The 17,814-nt window shown below is 36.3% G+C and overlaps 1 protein-coding gene across 1 annotated transcript; it reads right to left on the minus strand.

The window, feature by feature from the left end:
• Positions 1-13,081: 13,081 nt before the first annotated feature.
• On the minus strand, positions 13,082-14,033 carry LOC110022693 (universal stress protein PHOS32-like). Its single transcript, XM_020721769.1, has one exon. The coding sequence runs from the start codon at positions 13,925-13,927 to the stop codon at positions 13,097-13,099; it is 831 nt and encodes a 276-aa protein (XP_020577428.1). The 5' UTR covers positions 13,928-14,033; the 3' UTR covers positions 13,082-13,096.
• Between the last annotated feature and the right edge of the window lie 3,781 nt (positions 14,034-17,814).

Raw genomic sequence — 17,814 nt, forward strand, 5'->3', positions numbered from 1 at the left:
TCTTGAGATAAATCTCGCCTCCCTCTGCACCGCTCGCCCTGGTTCGACAGTCGCAGCTCCCCCGAATTCGATCTCTCTTGACTCCTTCTCCCTCTCACAACGAGATTCACCTCCTCTCTGCGACCAGAACCCCCGCACTCCTCTCCGAACTGAAGCCGCTCGCCTCTCGTCTCCTCATGCCAAACAGCCCACAGCGCTTGCCTCCCTCTCTTGACAGAAACCAACTCTGCGTCGAAGAACCCCACTCGTCTTCTCGCCTCCGCTGCTCGATTCGCCCCTCACCAGCTCCTTGCGATCCCGCCGCCTCCTCCCTCGCTAAACCGAACTCCTTCCTCTCTCTCGAGCCTGACCCCCTCTACACCGCTCGACTTCGCCTCTTCACCTCGGCACACATAGATCTTTGCTTGTCTCTACTTTCTCGATCGAAGCATTCGCCAGCTTACCTCTCCCTCTCACGACCGAATCCTCGCGCCTAACACCCTCACCGAGCCGAACTCCCCCTTCCCACTCTCGAACACGGAAGAAGGAGACGAGCATTCTCGAGTCGCAGTCACTTGCGTCATTTTAAGCGCAACAGCTGAAGCAGAGGAGAACAACTTGTGGCATTACACTAGTTCTGCACCACATTTTTCAAGTTTTTGATCTTTTGCAAACACAAGGTGATGAGCTTCTTGCCTTTTTCTTTACTGGTAGAAGGCATAAGAACTGAGTGGCATGCTAGTAAATCTTTCTTAACCTTTTTTTTTTTCTTTATACTCTACATTGGTATGTTGTGTTCTTTCATCTGCACTTCAGGAATCATTTCAAAGCATTTTAATCTGCATTGTTTTATAGCACTGTCTCACAACAATTGATTTTAATGTCCTATATTTTAGTGTAAAGTGTTGTGGTTATTTGTAAGTTGAATGATAGTGAGCTGAATTATATAATAAGTTGAGAGTATTGTATAATGTGATAAACAACTAAGCATGGTTAAAAGGATGGTGACGATTGAAATCTTTTTACCATTGCAGAGTCCTTTATCGAAATTGTGAAGATCCTTATGTTGATTAAATGAGTTTGCCTACCTGAATCAATTGTTTAGATAGAAAGAATTACATACATACTATGCAATTCATATGTATTTACATATCCAACACTCAAACTTCAATTCTTACATGCCACATGATTCTGATGCATTTACTCGCTTAACACAAGGTTTCCAAACGTCCATTTCTTATAAGTTTACATGTCCCACGTTTAAAACTTGAATACTTGAATGTGTGACAAAGGAATTCTTCCGCTGCATACTATACATTGTTTGTGGATGATTTAAACATAATTTCTTGAGGGTTGGTCTACCTACTGTTTTGGGGGCATTAAACCCATCATTTGGGGGCTGCCCTTCCTCGATACTTTCATTGTTTTTTGAGTCATTTCATGTGCCGATTTTGGGCTGATATGTGATTTTTGTATTTGTTATTTTGGAGGAAATTTTGGACTGGTTTCTTGACTGATTGCCCATTATTTGGAGCTGTTTGAAAGTGTCATTGTGGGTTGTACTTTTTTGTTCCGTTTCGTAGCTTTTGGGCTGCACTTTGTTAGTCTATTTGGTGGCTTTTGAACTTTATTTTTTTACTCTGAATTGTGGAACATTCGGGCTGATCAAAACATTGTTTTGAAACAAATTTAAGTACTCTTCTCAAGGGTTGATTTAATTACACTTTTTGAAATAATTTAATTTTTTTTGATCAATTCACTTGCTGTTTTGTTCCTTGGCTTTGTTAGTTTTGGAAGTGGGTCGACCTTCTTTTTTCGCTTGTTTTGTTATTTTTGTTACATGGTTAAATCAAAAACATGAGAATTTCTGATGTAATTACTTGGAAAACACTTAGAAATATTTGAGAATTAATTGGAAAATATTTAATTAAGGGTAGAACACTTTAACCAGTTTAAGCACAAGTTAAAGTGTAGGCTTCCTAGATTTTAGGAGCACGCCCTAGGTGATAGCTCATCTACCTAATTCTCAGCATAGGCCTCCTAGATTTTAGGAGCACGCCCTAAGTGAGAGCTCATCTACCTAATTCTCAATGTAGACTTCCTAGATTTTAGGAACACAGCCTAGGTGAGAGCCTATCTACCTATTTTTTAGTATATGCTTCCTAGATTTTAGAAGCGCGCCCTAAGTGAGAGTTCATCCACTTATTTTTCATTGTAAGCTTCCTATATTTTAGGAGCACACCCTAAGTGAGCATTCATCAACCTAATTTTCGAATAAATAACGAAACTTGACACTTGACCCTGATTCACAAACAGATTAAGACACTAGACATGAAAATACACCGAGACATAGTTCATGCTTCCTTAATTAAATCAATAGTAGAATTTTCGCAATGACTTAACATACAGTGAAACCCAGTGCACCGCGATTTGAGCTTACACTCAAATCCTCCTGACAATTGAGAAAATTTGATAATGCCACATATAGATCATTAGACTAGGATAAGTTTAGGGTCTAAGTAGCGAGAGTGATGACGACATTGCTTATGTGTGCTTAAATGAGGGATACGAAGTGGGATTGTTAGAATAATATCTCCTACCTCAAGGATCTTTAATAAGGGAGAAGAAATGATCCATGATACTATTCGCCGATTTTTGATAAGATAGTTGCCTCAACGCTCTTAGGTTGTCAGTAGTTCTAGCATGATTAGAAAGACTAGCATATCGACTATACGACTTTACAAAATATTTATAAAAAAATAATAAAATAAAATCTCTTTTGCATGTTAAAAAGAACTCTGCATAAAAAAGACTCAAACAACAGCTTTTGCATGAAAATCAAATAATTTTTCTATAAATAGAAAAATTTATAAATGTGCACGGCTAATCATTCAGATTAAAGTTAAGGACTGCCCTCCGTAGACTGTCGGGCTGATAACTTTTTATCAAGATCCGGAAACACACAGTCCAGCTCTGAGCCCCCCCCACTTTTACCAATGTCTTACACCCAGTCCTGCTCTTTTGTATGTGGCTATGAGTTTCTTCTGCTTCTGATTTCTACAACTCGTGTTTTTGACTTTCCTATTGGGTTTTCTCGCCTTGTTTATTTTTCTTGCAAGCTTATTTAAATCTGTTGCAAATCATATTATGATCGCAATATTAATCACGCAACAGTAGCAGATGCCCAGGTACGCTTTTACAGTTTATCCACAATATTTTACTTTACCGTATTTTGACTTCTCAAGTACTTTTTGTTTACCTGCAATTTGTTTATTTTGCATGCTACACTAAAACAAAAACAAGACAAAACCAAACTTTGACACCAAAACTGTGAAACACAAACTACCAATATCTAATATTTAAACCTTGGAGTCATCGCGATGGCAAAAGATTCAGAGCTAAATTCGTGGGCAGCACGGCGAGGAACTCAGACCGAGCAGCAAGAGGATCTTCTTTAGCAATCTCTTTTTTAGTCTAAATAACAACTCATAAGACTTCGAGGTAGTTCGTCCAGCGCGACGTAAATCCTCACACCCTCTTTAGGCTCCTATACAACCATGTTGTGCAGCGTAAGTCCTAACTCGCCCTAAGTTCCGAGGCTGTCGTGTAACACGACGTAAACTTTCTTATATCTGTGAGCTATTTGCATAATCAGATATTATGCAAATGTAAATCCCAAACAATAAAATTCACAGAATTAAACGTCTAAATAACATCATCTCTAATACTCAGTCACACATTATGATAGTTTGGGAAGCCAATGAGGCTTTCTCCTCAGAATCTGTGACATCCCCTACCTTTTTCTTCCTTTGGACTCCTGAAAATAATTGTTTCCTATTTGAGTCACTCTCACTTGCCTCTCCACATCCTATCGTGAAAACCTACACCTCAAATTCTTAAAGACTAGTTCCTCTGATCATTATTGAGAGTTTTCTCAAGCGACTCCAATTATTTGGGATGTAATTAACTAGAGGGGCTTACCTCTATAGGGAACTTAAAACCCAATTAAATAAACCCTATTTAATCTTTATATTAAATAAGAGAACTTGTCGATCACACATAAAAGATTCGCAGACCAAACAAATGTCACAAATCTCTTAGTTTGCAGGATTGAATCTATCGTCGAGGTATACACTTATCTTTTGGGAGGGTGTAATACTCGCGGTATCGGACACGATTATGGAAACTATTGAACAAATGAGATCTATTTGGTCTCATTTTTTTAAAAAATTAAAACACTACTTTCAAAACCTAAACTATATGTCTCATATATTTAAATTAAATTTCAAAATAAAAAAGTTGACCTACAGCGGGTTATATCAATGCAAAATTAAAAAAAATTAAAATAATAACAAAGCAACAACTAAACCAATATCAGCAAATAGCATTTTGCTAGGATTTCTATTGTACATCGGAGTCTAATTATGATATGAAAGCTATTTTTATATATATTTTTTAAATTTCTTCTACTTTAAAAACAATTCATGTGTAAGCTTTTATCAAAGAGAACCCATGGATTATCCCTTCCATTTAGAAAATAATCGAAATTTTAGTTCAACTTGAGCTTGTTTCCTAACATGTTACATAGCTCGATGCATAAGAACCTATATTCATCTACTTTTAAAGAATATTCTACTTGACAAACAATTCATGTATATATTTTCCTTGAAGATAAACTCTTGACTATCCCCATTGATTTAGAAGAAATTAGCAATTTTTTAAACTCAACTTGAGCTCGGTTGCTAAAATGTTTCACAGCTCACAATTCATAAAAAGCCCACTACAAATTGGAGACACAGCAAAAATAAAATAACATTTCAAATCAAATCGTAGGGTAAAGCAGCCACTAACTATTCCATCTCACCGAGAAATTCAATTGTAGTTTCACAGCTCCCGCCTTGAGAAGAGTTTTTATTTGAAGCACACAAAATATAATATAGTATCCCAATGCATAATTCAAAAAAGCTATACATATGAAAAATAAGCTGATATTAGCACATTTACCAATGCATTGGAGAATATTCACAAATATTATAAAAAATAAGCTGATATTAGCACATTTACCAATGCATAATTCAAAAAAGCTATACATATTAAGTTTTTTTAATCTTTTCTTTAATTCATGAACTGGTATTAGAATAAATATAATTTTCCCTCTATTTAAGGATGGACGCATATTTTATAAATTTGTGTTTACAGGCAAAGTTGAATGTTTATTAAAATGCTTAAAATTTGCAGGCATGAAATTCTTGAAGGAGTTATAGAAGTCAACTCCCTCAAAAACATTCTTCATCCCAATGGCACTAAGATTCCCAAATTTCTATCACAAACCATGAATGCTGATCTTTAAATCGAACGCTTGCATTACAATACTAAAGAAAAAGTAACAAAGCAACCATATAAAGACATTTAACTGATCCAGGAATGCATAGAATTACAAACCTCTGATTAATTGAAGTTTATTTAATGTATGAATAACAAATTTATTTACTGTCAAAAGAATATATTTAACTTCATAATAATTTTCATCTTCAGCAAACATGGGTATTACTTAGGATAGCAGTTGCATTCCCATAAATAGCAAATAATTTGAATTTCTTTAAATTAATATAACTTTTGATTAATCCAATTCAATGTTCTCAACTATTTTTGCAAGAAGCGTAAGCCAAGATATGAAGCAGATCCTACACGCTGCTCACATAACAAATCAAACTTGCGATATGGAAGATTCATTTCATATGATTTCAGGGGGGGGGGGGGGGGATTCTAAGGCCGTTACTTACTTTTCCATTGTATAAGAAAAACTCTCTCCTTAACGGTAACTGCTAAGAAAAGAACATCAAATACTGACATGAATAACATGCATAAACATTTTCATTTCAAAGATATGCCAGTGGAGCAAAATCATAACATTTGTTCTTTTATGCAAAAAGCAGGATGACCGCCAATATTATTCATGTTAAACATCACAATTATGATTGAATATTTAAAACATTTGTAACAACAAAAAGTCATAATCAACACCATTAGCATTATCAGAATTAGTTGGCGTCAACCATACGAATCATCATTTGCCATTCGTTCATGTTGAGGGTTCCGAAAGGTGTTGAACCTCTTCTTGCAAATCATTTGGGCAACCTGCATTCCTATAAACATAGGTCTACTCTTTTTTCTTCATTACCTTTAGCATATATTTTATCTACTAATCTAAAAGGCACAATATTGAACCCTTCACTATACATATCCTGAAGCCCACTTTCAATTACCTTCTCTTCAATAAACAAAACTCAAACTACTCTAGTATAATCATTCATTAGCTTACCCTCATAATTCTACTACACATCTATTTTAACATTATCATCTCTTTAATGCTCAAATTAAATGTCAACGGCCTTTTTACTGCCTAACACTTAGGTCTATACAAATAGCAAAGAATATTACAATTTTATAAAATTAACATTTAAGACTACAATAAAATATTTTTACTACATAATACTCCAGAATCACTTGCCTATTTTAACAATCCAGCTTGAAAACAAAAAAAAAATTATACGTGCATCTATCTCTATTCTTCCATATAATAGATCCAGACCACTTAAACCTATCCAATGTTTAAAAGTTGAAATTGAGAATTGAGGCATTTTACCTTAGAGATGAGAGGCGCAAGCCTCAAAACAAAAATACATGAATAAATAAAAATAAAAACTCATGAAATTATATTTAATTAATCAATCAATATGATTTTTGTTAAATATGGTTTCTTTTGAACAATCAAAACACTAAAATTAACAAAAAATAAATATGATTCTATCACTGTCACAAAATCCATACTTTTGTTTATCCATGAACAGGCGGCAGAACACAATCCTGCTATTGGGATCAACATGAAAGCCTATGTCATCTGCTCTTGTGTGGTTTGGATAAACATGGCTCTCTAGCTCTCGAACAATTAGAACGAAAAACCCGCAAATGAGGATCGATGTGATCCCTTCCTCTACTACTATGGCTTTCACATGATCAAAATGAAGGGTGAGTGTTGCGGCTATGGCTGAGAATATGGTTACTCTTATAGCTCATCTTGCACAATCAATAGAAAACGAGAAGAATGTAATCCGAATAAATAATGCCCCACCATGAGTATCTAGGATTTAGGATGCTTTGATATAATATACAGTAATATTATATTATCATATAATGTAACAGTTTTTTTAAAAATAAATTGCTCAAGGTGGCTACACGAACGACTCAAGGCATAAAGCTTGGAAAAAGAAGTAAGCTTCATTAGCTCTAATCAAGCATAAACCTTGCGGCATTTTTTAGACTGTCTCGTTTCAAGGCGCCAACAAATGAATTTTTAATCCATTAACTTATCGCATATATGTATCACTTGTTTTCTTAAAAAAAATATTGATAACCATTAACATCACACCAACGAAAATTACATTTAATATAGTCAGTCTTTTATTCTACTAATTCTAATTCTTTCTTTTGAATATTTTCGCCATTGTTTCATGTTTTCACTTATTTCAATGGATTTATCACTAGCTACAACCATGTCATCTAAAAAAAAACACTAAAGCACTTGACTATTAATAAACATTGTAAATAACTCCAAAACCAATACGAAAAAACATGAATCAATTTTGATTCTTAAATTAAACCAACTATACTTGAAATTTTAGTCCACCTCGCAACTATTCTAACACTAATCAATTCCCTATCATGAAGATGCCATATCTTTAAGAAAAATTGACATGCCTTTAACAAATACTTCTATCTTAATAGAAACTATCAATTCATTTAGCACATGATCATACGTCTCCTCAAGATCAATAAAAATCATGAAGATCTTCTCCGTCATTTAAACTTTCACATTGACATAACACAAAAATAGCTCTCACAGTAAATCTTCCTGCCAAAAAAAATTTTTAATTCTCTCAAAATAACATAATTTTTCTACGCATATATTCCATCACTCTCACAAAAACTTATTTCCCCTAAACTTAAGTACAACAATATTACCCATAAATAAACTCAATAGTCATCTAATTTGTATCTAAAGCATTCTTCACAATTACCAACACTTTGTTTGTATTAATCAATAATATACGTTATTATATCGTTCATCATAACCTTCGAAATTAATTTATTTCATGATTGATTTAATAATTTCTCGAAGTGTCATTTTTATCTTCCCTTAATGCCATCAACTTTATGTTAAGCGTTGGAGCCCGATCCCGATCCCGATCCCGCTCCCGCCTGTCGCGCCCGATCGTGAATCATCGCGATTGTTCCCGCTCCACTATCGCGATACTTGTTCCCGCCGCTCCCTAGTCCCGATTCGCGAAGAGTCGCGCCTCCCTGCTGTCGCCGCCTCCCATCTGTCGCCACCTCCTGTCTCCTCTAAGTTGCGAACAGAAGAGAAGAAAGTTTCTAAGTCGCCTCCTGTCTCCTCTAAGTTGCGAATAGAAGAGAAGAAAGTTTCTAAGTCAAGATTTTGAGTTCTTATTTGGGCTTCATCGGGATAGATGAAGAGTTTTTTTGGGTTTCCTCGGGATAGAGGAATAGAAGTGCAAGAAGTAGTTCCTTGCAGTGAAGGAAGAAGAAAGAAGAAGAAGATTCTCTCTTGACTTCTTCTTCGTAGATTGTGGCAGAAGATAAATTAGATTTATTTCTCTTATAGATTTATCTTCTTCGGTGTATCTCGGTGAAGAGTTTCTTTGGTGTATCTCCCGTAGCTTGTGGCAGAAGATAAATTAGATTTATTTCTCTTATAGATTTATCTTCTTCGGTGTATCTCGGTGAAGAGTTTCTTTGGTGTATCTCGGTGTAGAGAGAGAAGAACAGAGACAGAAGAAAAGAGAACAACGAAGTAAGAGATTCCTTTTGTAAGTCGAGGTGATCGACTAGTGTAAATTTCTTAAATAGTAAAATCCTCTGCAACTTCGTGGACGTAGGTAATTTGTCGAACCACATAAATCTGTGTGTTCCGCTGTGGTGTTACTGTTCTCTGGAGTGAAATTTTTTCTTTCTATTTTTCTTTTCGTCGATTGTTCTCCTGTTTGATTTTATTTCTATATACCACAACAACTTGTCTAGTATATAAATTTCACAACAACTGGTATCAGAGCTAAGTTCGAATTTAAAGAAGAATGATGGTTGCAGATGAAGTGAATGTTTCAGAGATTGAGAAATTTTGACTTGAAATGATAGATATGATTGAATGAAATTTGTTGGATCGACAAATTTTAGAGGTTATTCAATTGACCATATCAAGGTTCGTTGCACACAACTTCGTCAAGGAGATGACGACTACAGATCTCATGGGAGCATTATTAGGTATGTATGAAAAATTATCAGAGAATAACAATGTGAACTTAATGAAAAAATTATTCAACTTGAAGATGACGGAAGGTGTTTTTATTGTTCAACACCTGAATGATTTCAATACTAACACAAATCAATTATCGTCAGTTGAAATTGATTTTAATGATGAGAAACATGCATTGATTTTGTTGGCATCATTTTCAAATAGTTGGGAAGCCATGAGGATGGCAGTCAGCAGTTCTGCACGTAAATCTAAACTAAAATGTGATGATATTCGTGATTTGATTTTGACTGAGGAAGTGCGCAAGAAAGATTCTGGCGAGATCTCAAGTTTGAAATTCCGCACTGAATGTAAATTTCAGGGGAAATGTCAGAACAGGAACTCAAATAAAGAAAGATTAAAATCAAAGTCTGGTCAGCAGACAACCTGCTGGAATTATGGCAAGGCTGACTACATAAAGAGGAACTGCAGGAATCCCAAGAAGATGAAGAATGATAGTGCAAATGTGGTATTTGAAAAAGTAGATGATGCACTACTGTCGGCAGTTCATAATTTTGTTGATGATGGAAGTGAAGAGAAGACTGGGTCAAGGGCACCCATTCCTATTATTTCACAGACAGATGGTGAAGAACCACAGAACAATGAAAAAATCTTGCAAGATGAAAATTCAAACAAGTGGGAGCTGGCAGAATTTCCTCAAGGGAAGAAGACATTACACAACAAATGTGTGTACCAGGTGAAGATTGAGTTTGATGGCAGTAAGAGGTACAATGCTAGACTTGTTGGAAAAGGCTTTAAGCAAAGACAAGATATTGCTGATGCAGTGAGAGTTATAAACGGAGACGAGTAATCTAGGAAATAACTTGGAGGTGCAAATCTATGTTGAACCTGTTAATATGTTGGTTGATGGCTTTACTCTTGAGAAACTGAAGTTGTGCACAGTTTTAGTTGGTCTTCTGGAGTGAAGACAGAGGCTTTGAGTTGCAGAGATGAAAGATTCATGGTGGAAGAAAAGGGCGACACCGCCAGTGGAGGATATCAGTTTGAAGAAGAAGACGTTGTAGCATGTGTATCGGTCTCCAAGTGAGAGATTGTTAAGCGCTAAAGCTAGATTCCAATTGTGATCCCGCTCCCGCCCGTCGGGCCTGATCGCAAATCATCGTGATTGCTGCCGCTCCACTATTGCGATACCTGTTCTTGTTGCTCCCTGGTCCCGATTCACGAAGAGTCACGCCTCCCTACTATCGCAAACCATTACCACTTCCCGTCTCATTTAAGTTGCAAACACAAGAGAATAAAGTTTCTAAGTAACAATTTTGAGTTCTTCTTCGAGCTTCCTATGGATAAAGGAAGAGTTCTTCGGGTTTCCTCGGAATAGAGTAAGAGAAGTGCAATAAGTAATTCCTTGCGGTGAAGGAAGAAGAAAGAAGAAGTAAAATATTGTTCTCCCTTAGCTTCTTCTTGGTTGCTTATGGCAGAAGATAAATTTGGTTTATTTCTCTTGTAAGTTTATCTTTTTCGGTGTATCTCCGAGTATAATTTCTTCGGTGTATCTTGGTGTAGAGAGAGAAGAACAGAGAGAGAAGAATAAAAAGCAATGAAGTGAGAGAATCCTCTTGTAAGTCGAGGTGATCGACTGGTGTAAATTCCTCTAATAAAATCCTCTGCAACTTCATGAATGCAAACAATTTGTTGAACCACGTAAATCTGTGTGTTATTTTTTGGTGTGATTTTTCTCATTCTATTTTTTTGTTTCGTCGATTGTTTTCCTATTTGATTTATATATATTTTTTCTCATTCTATTTTTTTATTTCGTCGATTGTTTTCCTATTTGATTTATATATATATACTATATCAACTGGTGTATATCTTGCAACACTTTAAACAAACTTTTATGAGTAGTTAACCAGACAAAATTCTAATCTCAAAAATAACATTGAAATGTCAGATATTTTATAAAAGAATTAAAAAAAGTAAGAATAAAAATAGCCTAAATAAAATACTCATGAATCCATCCCCATTTGTATAGTCCTTATTTTTAATCATTCAAATGAATCCTATTTTCCATTTAAATATTTCAGTTTTCACAAACTCAATACACTTAATATACAACATTGGCTAAATATTTCTTTAAAGAAACCACAATCAACATAAATATTAGTCTTATTCCAAACATTTAAAGTTGGCTTTGTGGATCCTCATTCCACATTTCTTTAGTCAATGTATTGCATGATTTCTTAAGCCTATGCTACACAAATTTTTCGATAATAATTCTATCGATGTTACATATGATTCACTTCTCCTTTCTAATCCTTAAATAGTAATTTTTTTATCTACTTTTTGTCTTTCATTTTATGCTTATCGAAGTCTACTTTTGTTTATTTTTTTCAAGAAAAGTGAGCCCTTTATGATTCAAACTCAGGACCTTACGGTTGAAAACTAAACCCTCAAACACTGTCGTGGTCAAGTGCTCTCGAAGTCTACTTTTCAGCTACTTATCTTCAATAGATTCTCCTCACATTATAACTATCAAAAAACAATCACTCAATCTATCTTTTCAAACTCTACCACCCATCCATCTTAGAATTTTAACTCATGGCACACCCAACTATTTTATTAAAGATATTTTTATCACCGAACACTCAAAACGAAACAAACAATCAAGCCTGATTTCACATTTATAAGTTTATTTTTAAATATCAATGTAGGCATTATTCCATTATAAATACCCAATCCTAAATCTAGAAGTCAAAACCATACAAAGAAAATATGAAAAAAAAACGTGAACAGATTAAGCGTCCATAAAAATGCACAATATGTCATTACTTTTGTTAAGATGTAGCATTGATAAGAGCTGAAACATGCAAAAAATCATACATGGAAATTATTCAATGCCCCTATCATAGTACTACAATTTCAAAAAGATTATCAAATAACTATAAAATTAAATGTGATTTAGAAAAGAACAAATTTAAAATAAACATAATGGTCTAATCTTGTGGATTCCAACTAGCAACTCATAAAAGGAATTAACATCCACAGTGACTCACAGAACTACCAAACAAATAAAAATATTACACAATTTCTCAAGACCCAAGCACAACATAAAGTCAATTGAAAAGCTCTTTCATTTGCTCAACAAAATTGTACCATACATACGCAGAATGTGTGTAAATTATTTGCATGATTATAAGATATTTCATATTTCGAGCATCCACACCTCCAAAGCACAAAGATGATTGTTAATGAGTTCCATCAAAACCAAAATTGGTGTCAAACAACAACGTAATAAGAGCCTGTAAATCAAAAGCACGGAATTGTATGATGAACGTAACTGGCAATCCAACTTACCATAAGGCCATCTTTAAAAAACTGATAGGTATATTCAATCATTATTCTCAGTGTTAGGTTTCTCTCATATCCACTATCAAACCATTAAACTGGAATCCTTTTACTGCGTCAAGAGTCATGCACCAAGAGCTTCCAAAAGAGGTATGGGCAAATAATCACCAGTCAGTCTGTGAACTTTTGCTCAAGCATTGGAAGGCAAAACAAAGGCTGCAAACTTAATCCCTCATAAAACTTAATTAAAACGTCAGCTCAAATTCCGCTTGTTAAGATGTGCTGCAAGATCGGAGGCCCAAGTTTTAACGATAAGATATCGAACCCAATTGAAAGCATAAGCCTTATGGTTGAAGACCACTATTATAAAACCTAAATCCTAGGCCTAAATTACTTAAACATTAATTCCAAGGAGCAATACCACTCAGTTTCGCAAAAGTAGGTGCCCTAGAAAAATAAAAGAATAAACAAACCTTTATGTGCTTCCGAAGCATCATGAAACTCCTCCTCCTCCGGCACAGGGTGTAGCTCCGGGTCCTTGTTAATAACAGCAGCAGTTCTAGCGTTCGAAGCGATCGCATCCTCGGTCAGCCCCCCTGCAGCTTCGTCAGGGTACCGCACTACCACCACAGGGCAAACACAGTGGTGAACACAATAATCGCTGACACTACCAAGCCTATCGCTGGCACTACCAAGCCTCCCTTTACCGCTCCTCTTAGACGCCCCGAATCCCCGGCTGCCCATAATAACAGCACTGAGCCCGAGCCTCTCTACCTCGAGGCAGAGCCTCTCCTTCATGTCATGATCCTTTACAATGTGGATTTTGAAGGGGATATGAGACTCAACAAGCGGCTGGGCGAGATGCTGTGCCTTGGTGATAGTGAAGGCGTCAAAATCTTCCTCAAGTTTCTGCTGCGACTGCTCGGAATCAACGTCTTCAGTGGCAGCAGCGGTCTCCGAAACGGAGAGGTCTATGGATCCCCAGTCAGCACCATAGAGAACGGAAGTTGAGCGAACATGAAGGAGGATGACGGCATCACCAGGACGAAGGTAGTTCTGAACAGCCCACTTCACAGCGTGGGCGCTTTCGTCGCTCAGATCTACAGCGATCGCAATCCGACGATGGGAGGTAGCGGTGGGGTTCGCCGCTGCCGCGGACGAGAAGAAGAGTCGCGGTGATGATGGTTGAATCGTCTGCGCTGCAGCGGCTGGGGCCCCCCCCCCCGGCGAGGTCGGTGCGGGGCGGTCGGCTTCGGAGGGACTCTGATGGTGTTGCATGCCGCTGGAATCTGATCCTTTTTTCCTAGGGTTTCTCCGACTATGCTTTACGAGAAATGCTCATGTCCTCTGCTCTTAAGGAGCTCTTTTTCTTTTTTTTGCATTTCTTTATTATTTTTATAAATGAGCTACTTTAAGGGAATTTTAATGTGCTTAGATTTGATGAGTAAATCAATTTATAAAAGATAAATGTGGTATTGTGTTTGTGTTGAGCTCATTTGAAGTTTAATTTGTTTAAATTCAGCTCATACTCGGACTCATTCATAAATATTTATTTTAATTTTCAAATATAATGGCTTCAAACAAATAAATAAATATATATATATATATAGGTCAAATACAATAGAAACATTCTATTTATCTACTAATTAATTAATATATATGAAAATTTTTAAATAAATAATATTACATTAAAATTTTATATTTTATTTATTCATTAGGAGCCAATAACAAATCAACCAGATCGAAAAAGTCTCCCTTCATAAAATGGCATTATTCTGTTTGATTAGTTAGATTGGACTTTAAATGATCTATAATGTAATTAATTATATAATGAACCAAATTATCTTAACTGATGCATCACAAAAAAATGCCAAGTAATCTATATTGAAATTTATTATCTCGGTGTTGGATCCTAAATTGTCTTTTGTGTACACGCCCCGAGAGTTTGGGATGGAGTGAAAGAGAAGAGAAGAAAAAGATAACGTATAGCTCGTCACGGGTTGCCTGTTGAGAGAGTCTGTGAAAAGTTCATTTATACATATTTTTCTCCCTTATTTATAGATGTGTGTTTTGTACAAAGACAAAATTGAGTTAATGATTATGAAAAATATTATTAATAGTGTGAATATTCTTATTAATCATATGAATTTTATAGAATGTCATATTACAATTTGAATTTTAAAATGACAATAATAGGTCGGTCGGCTAGCTTGAATTTAGCCGAGCAAAGTAACCGGTTGAGTGGCGATCGAGAGATTGATTGGTCAGTCGAGGCGCCGGGTCGAATGTAGATTTCGTCCTCTGCGATGAATATGGGTCGATCAATTAGCCACGATTAAGAATTCATGTTTGAATACTGATCAGCCTAGACTTGGTGTTACATGCCGATTGAATCTCTCGACACAATGTGTTAGTTGATTCCCAACCGTGCAGTAGTGTATTAAAGTTGTTGTCACCCGAAGGAGGTGTCCATTTAGGACTTTCGAGGGAACCAGAGTCTCTTTCACGGATCTCGTTGCTAGAGAGCTGGATAGAACTCCTCGAGCGCCCCGACCGATTGGTTCTTTCGGGGGTGTCTAAGCCGAGCGATTTGTTTGACTTTGTGAACGTCTTGAGATCTCAGGCCGCTCGCATTTAGGGTGCACCCACCATAAGTTTTCCAAGCTTATCGGGCAAGGTTTGAGACATACCTGGTCGGGCTCAGTTCTCTGAGTATCGGGAATGGGCACAAGGAGTTAATGCTTCTTCTGGTAAGGGGTGTCTTAAAAGTCTGCTTGAATGTGGCATTTCTTTTCTTTACCAGGAAATCATCACCACTTCTATCTGTTGAGTTGTTATCATTAAGTGGACCCTCCTCAAGAACTTCAGTGAGCGGGTCCCATTTAAAGTTGTTGATTCTCCCTCCTATTTAAAGGGGAAATAAACTCTCCATGTCCTTACCTTCCCATAATGTGTACTGGATTTGTGAAAATTTGGCGAGATTAGCCTACTTCTGTTCGGTCGGGAGCGGAGACAATCTTCCTTTAACGGATGTTGATGGATCTCTAAGGCCCACGCTTCTTTAGTTTCTTTTTGCTTCGAGTCATGTGTCAAAGCAAGGGATATTCACCGAGTTGGATGTCGAACGTTACCCGAACAGAGGTGGACACCAGACACGAAATCCTTCCCATAGATGGATGTAGTGGGCTTCGAGAAATGGTGAAGGTGATACCACTTTCCTTGGATGTCAATACATTTGTTCGACCGTGGCAACCAGATGTTCGGAGGTTTCTGGGTCCCTGGACTCAAATGGACCAAAAGTAGGGCATGACACCTCCGACAACAATGGCTTTCTCCTCTCTCTGTCTCCAACTGCTCCTCATTACCAGAGAAGTTTAGAAGAGAGCAGGAGATGGGCGAGGGGCCCCAACCTTTTTTGCTCCGGTTGCATTCTGCTTCCGATTCGTACTGGGGAAGCTCATGGATGCAAAAGCGGTTGGAATGAGGTCAAATGATGAGAACTCGAAAAGAAGCCAAAGTTCTTGGAGAGGAAAAGCCAGTTGAATTCCCGCAAGATTTTCGGTCGTGGGTCGCCCTTCATAGCAAATGTGATGGTCCGTGGGCGAAGATGGGTTTAGCATATTCCCAAGGAGGATCACGTCCGCTCAACGACGCGTTACCTAGAGAGATGAACTTGTAGTGTTCTTCCCTCGCTGGTCGTGATGACCGAACTTCCTTCCCGTCTTCCCAACAATGGTTGCCAATGTTTTTGCTTGGATAATAATGTTTGAAAAAGTCGAGCTTCTGACGATCCATGTAGAGCCTTTGCTCTTCTAAAGCTATTGTCATGGTTAAAAGATGTAAAATGCGTACCTAGTAAATTTGTCGATGGGAAGTGTCTTATAACTTTTTGATTGGAATGAATAAAATTATTATTTTGTTCTTATCGTGCTTTGTTTCTTTATTCTTTTAATTTGTTATCATCATCTAACAGTAATGGTTGTCCAACTCATTTTTAATTTTTTTTTTTAAATATCAAACCGTCACTTGTCCAATCCGGTCGAGTTCCCCAAGTGTTGGAAAGACCTGTGAACCGTAAGCATAAAATTAATAAAGATAAAATATCATTAATTAAACATTTTTTACATATTGGTGACGAAATCACGTTTTGTTATGTATACATAAGAATTTCCTTTAAGGAAGATTGTTTTTCAAATCGTCTCAGCTCCATGTCCGATAAGATTTCTTTCCGGTGTTCGTCCTAAGTTGATAAGTCATATTTACTGTAAGTATCATAATTTAATGCATATTAGATCATAATTTTCACTAAGTCATAACGTCCTAAGTTGATAAGTCATACTTACTGTAAGTATCATAATGCATATTAGATCATAATTTTCACTAAGTCATATTTGTTGTTTTAATTAATGTTTTCTTTCAGGAGAAGTAAAATCTTAGTGATTATGTCTGATAGGAGAAACTTGATTTACAAGAGGAAAAACCACTATTGAAGATAGATATTAGTTTATAATGTGATTTTAGTTTTTTTTATTGTTTACTTCTGTATAAAGACACTTTATATGTTGGTTTGAGATATATGTCTTCCGATTATAATGTTGTTACTTGATGTTTAAATTTTATTGTACTTAGGAATTGGTGACTCTTAATATAATGTGAAAGTTTTTGAAATTTTAAGAAAAGTAAAATGAAATGTTAATACCGCCCGAGTGCAATTCCCGCCTTAATTCATCTAAGCACCGAGTCGGGTCGTGCATACCAACTGTTGTACTTCAGCTGAGATGTTGTTTAAAGCTGAGCCTATATTGATTTCTACCATCACCATACCCAAGCGAATGGAAGTTTCTCGGAAATCTTTCAGAAGTGTTGGACCTGAAAATGTAGATAAAGCTTAATTGCTGTTGGAAGATTTTATGGAATTAGAAGTTGACAGCAGCTTTAATTATTTTCTCTTCAGTCAAATGAATAAATATTCAACTGACAATCATGAATTGCTCCCATATCGAATTGTCAAGGTTTGCCGAGTATAAGATGAGAATCACCATGTCCACGAAATCACAAAGTACTTCACAAATAAAATGTTTTACAGTAGAAAAATTGACACGCACATTTCAGACCCGACTATGTCGATTCTTTTCTTAAATCAACTATTTTTAAACGGTTAGGAA

The sequence above is a fragment of the Phalaenopsis equestris genome, unplaced genomic scaffold, assembly GCF_001263595.1.
Source record: "Phalaenopsis equestris unplaced genomic scaffold, ASM126359v1 Scaffold000202, whole genome shotgun sequence".
Taxonomy (NCBI): Eukaryota; Viridiplantae; Streptophyta; class Magnoliopsida; order Asparagales; family Orchidaceae; genus Phalaenopsis; species Phalaenopsis equestris.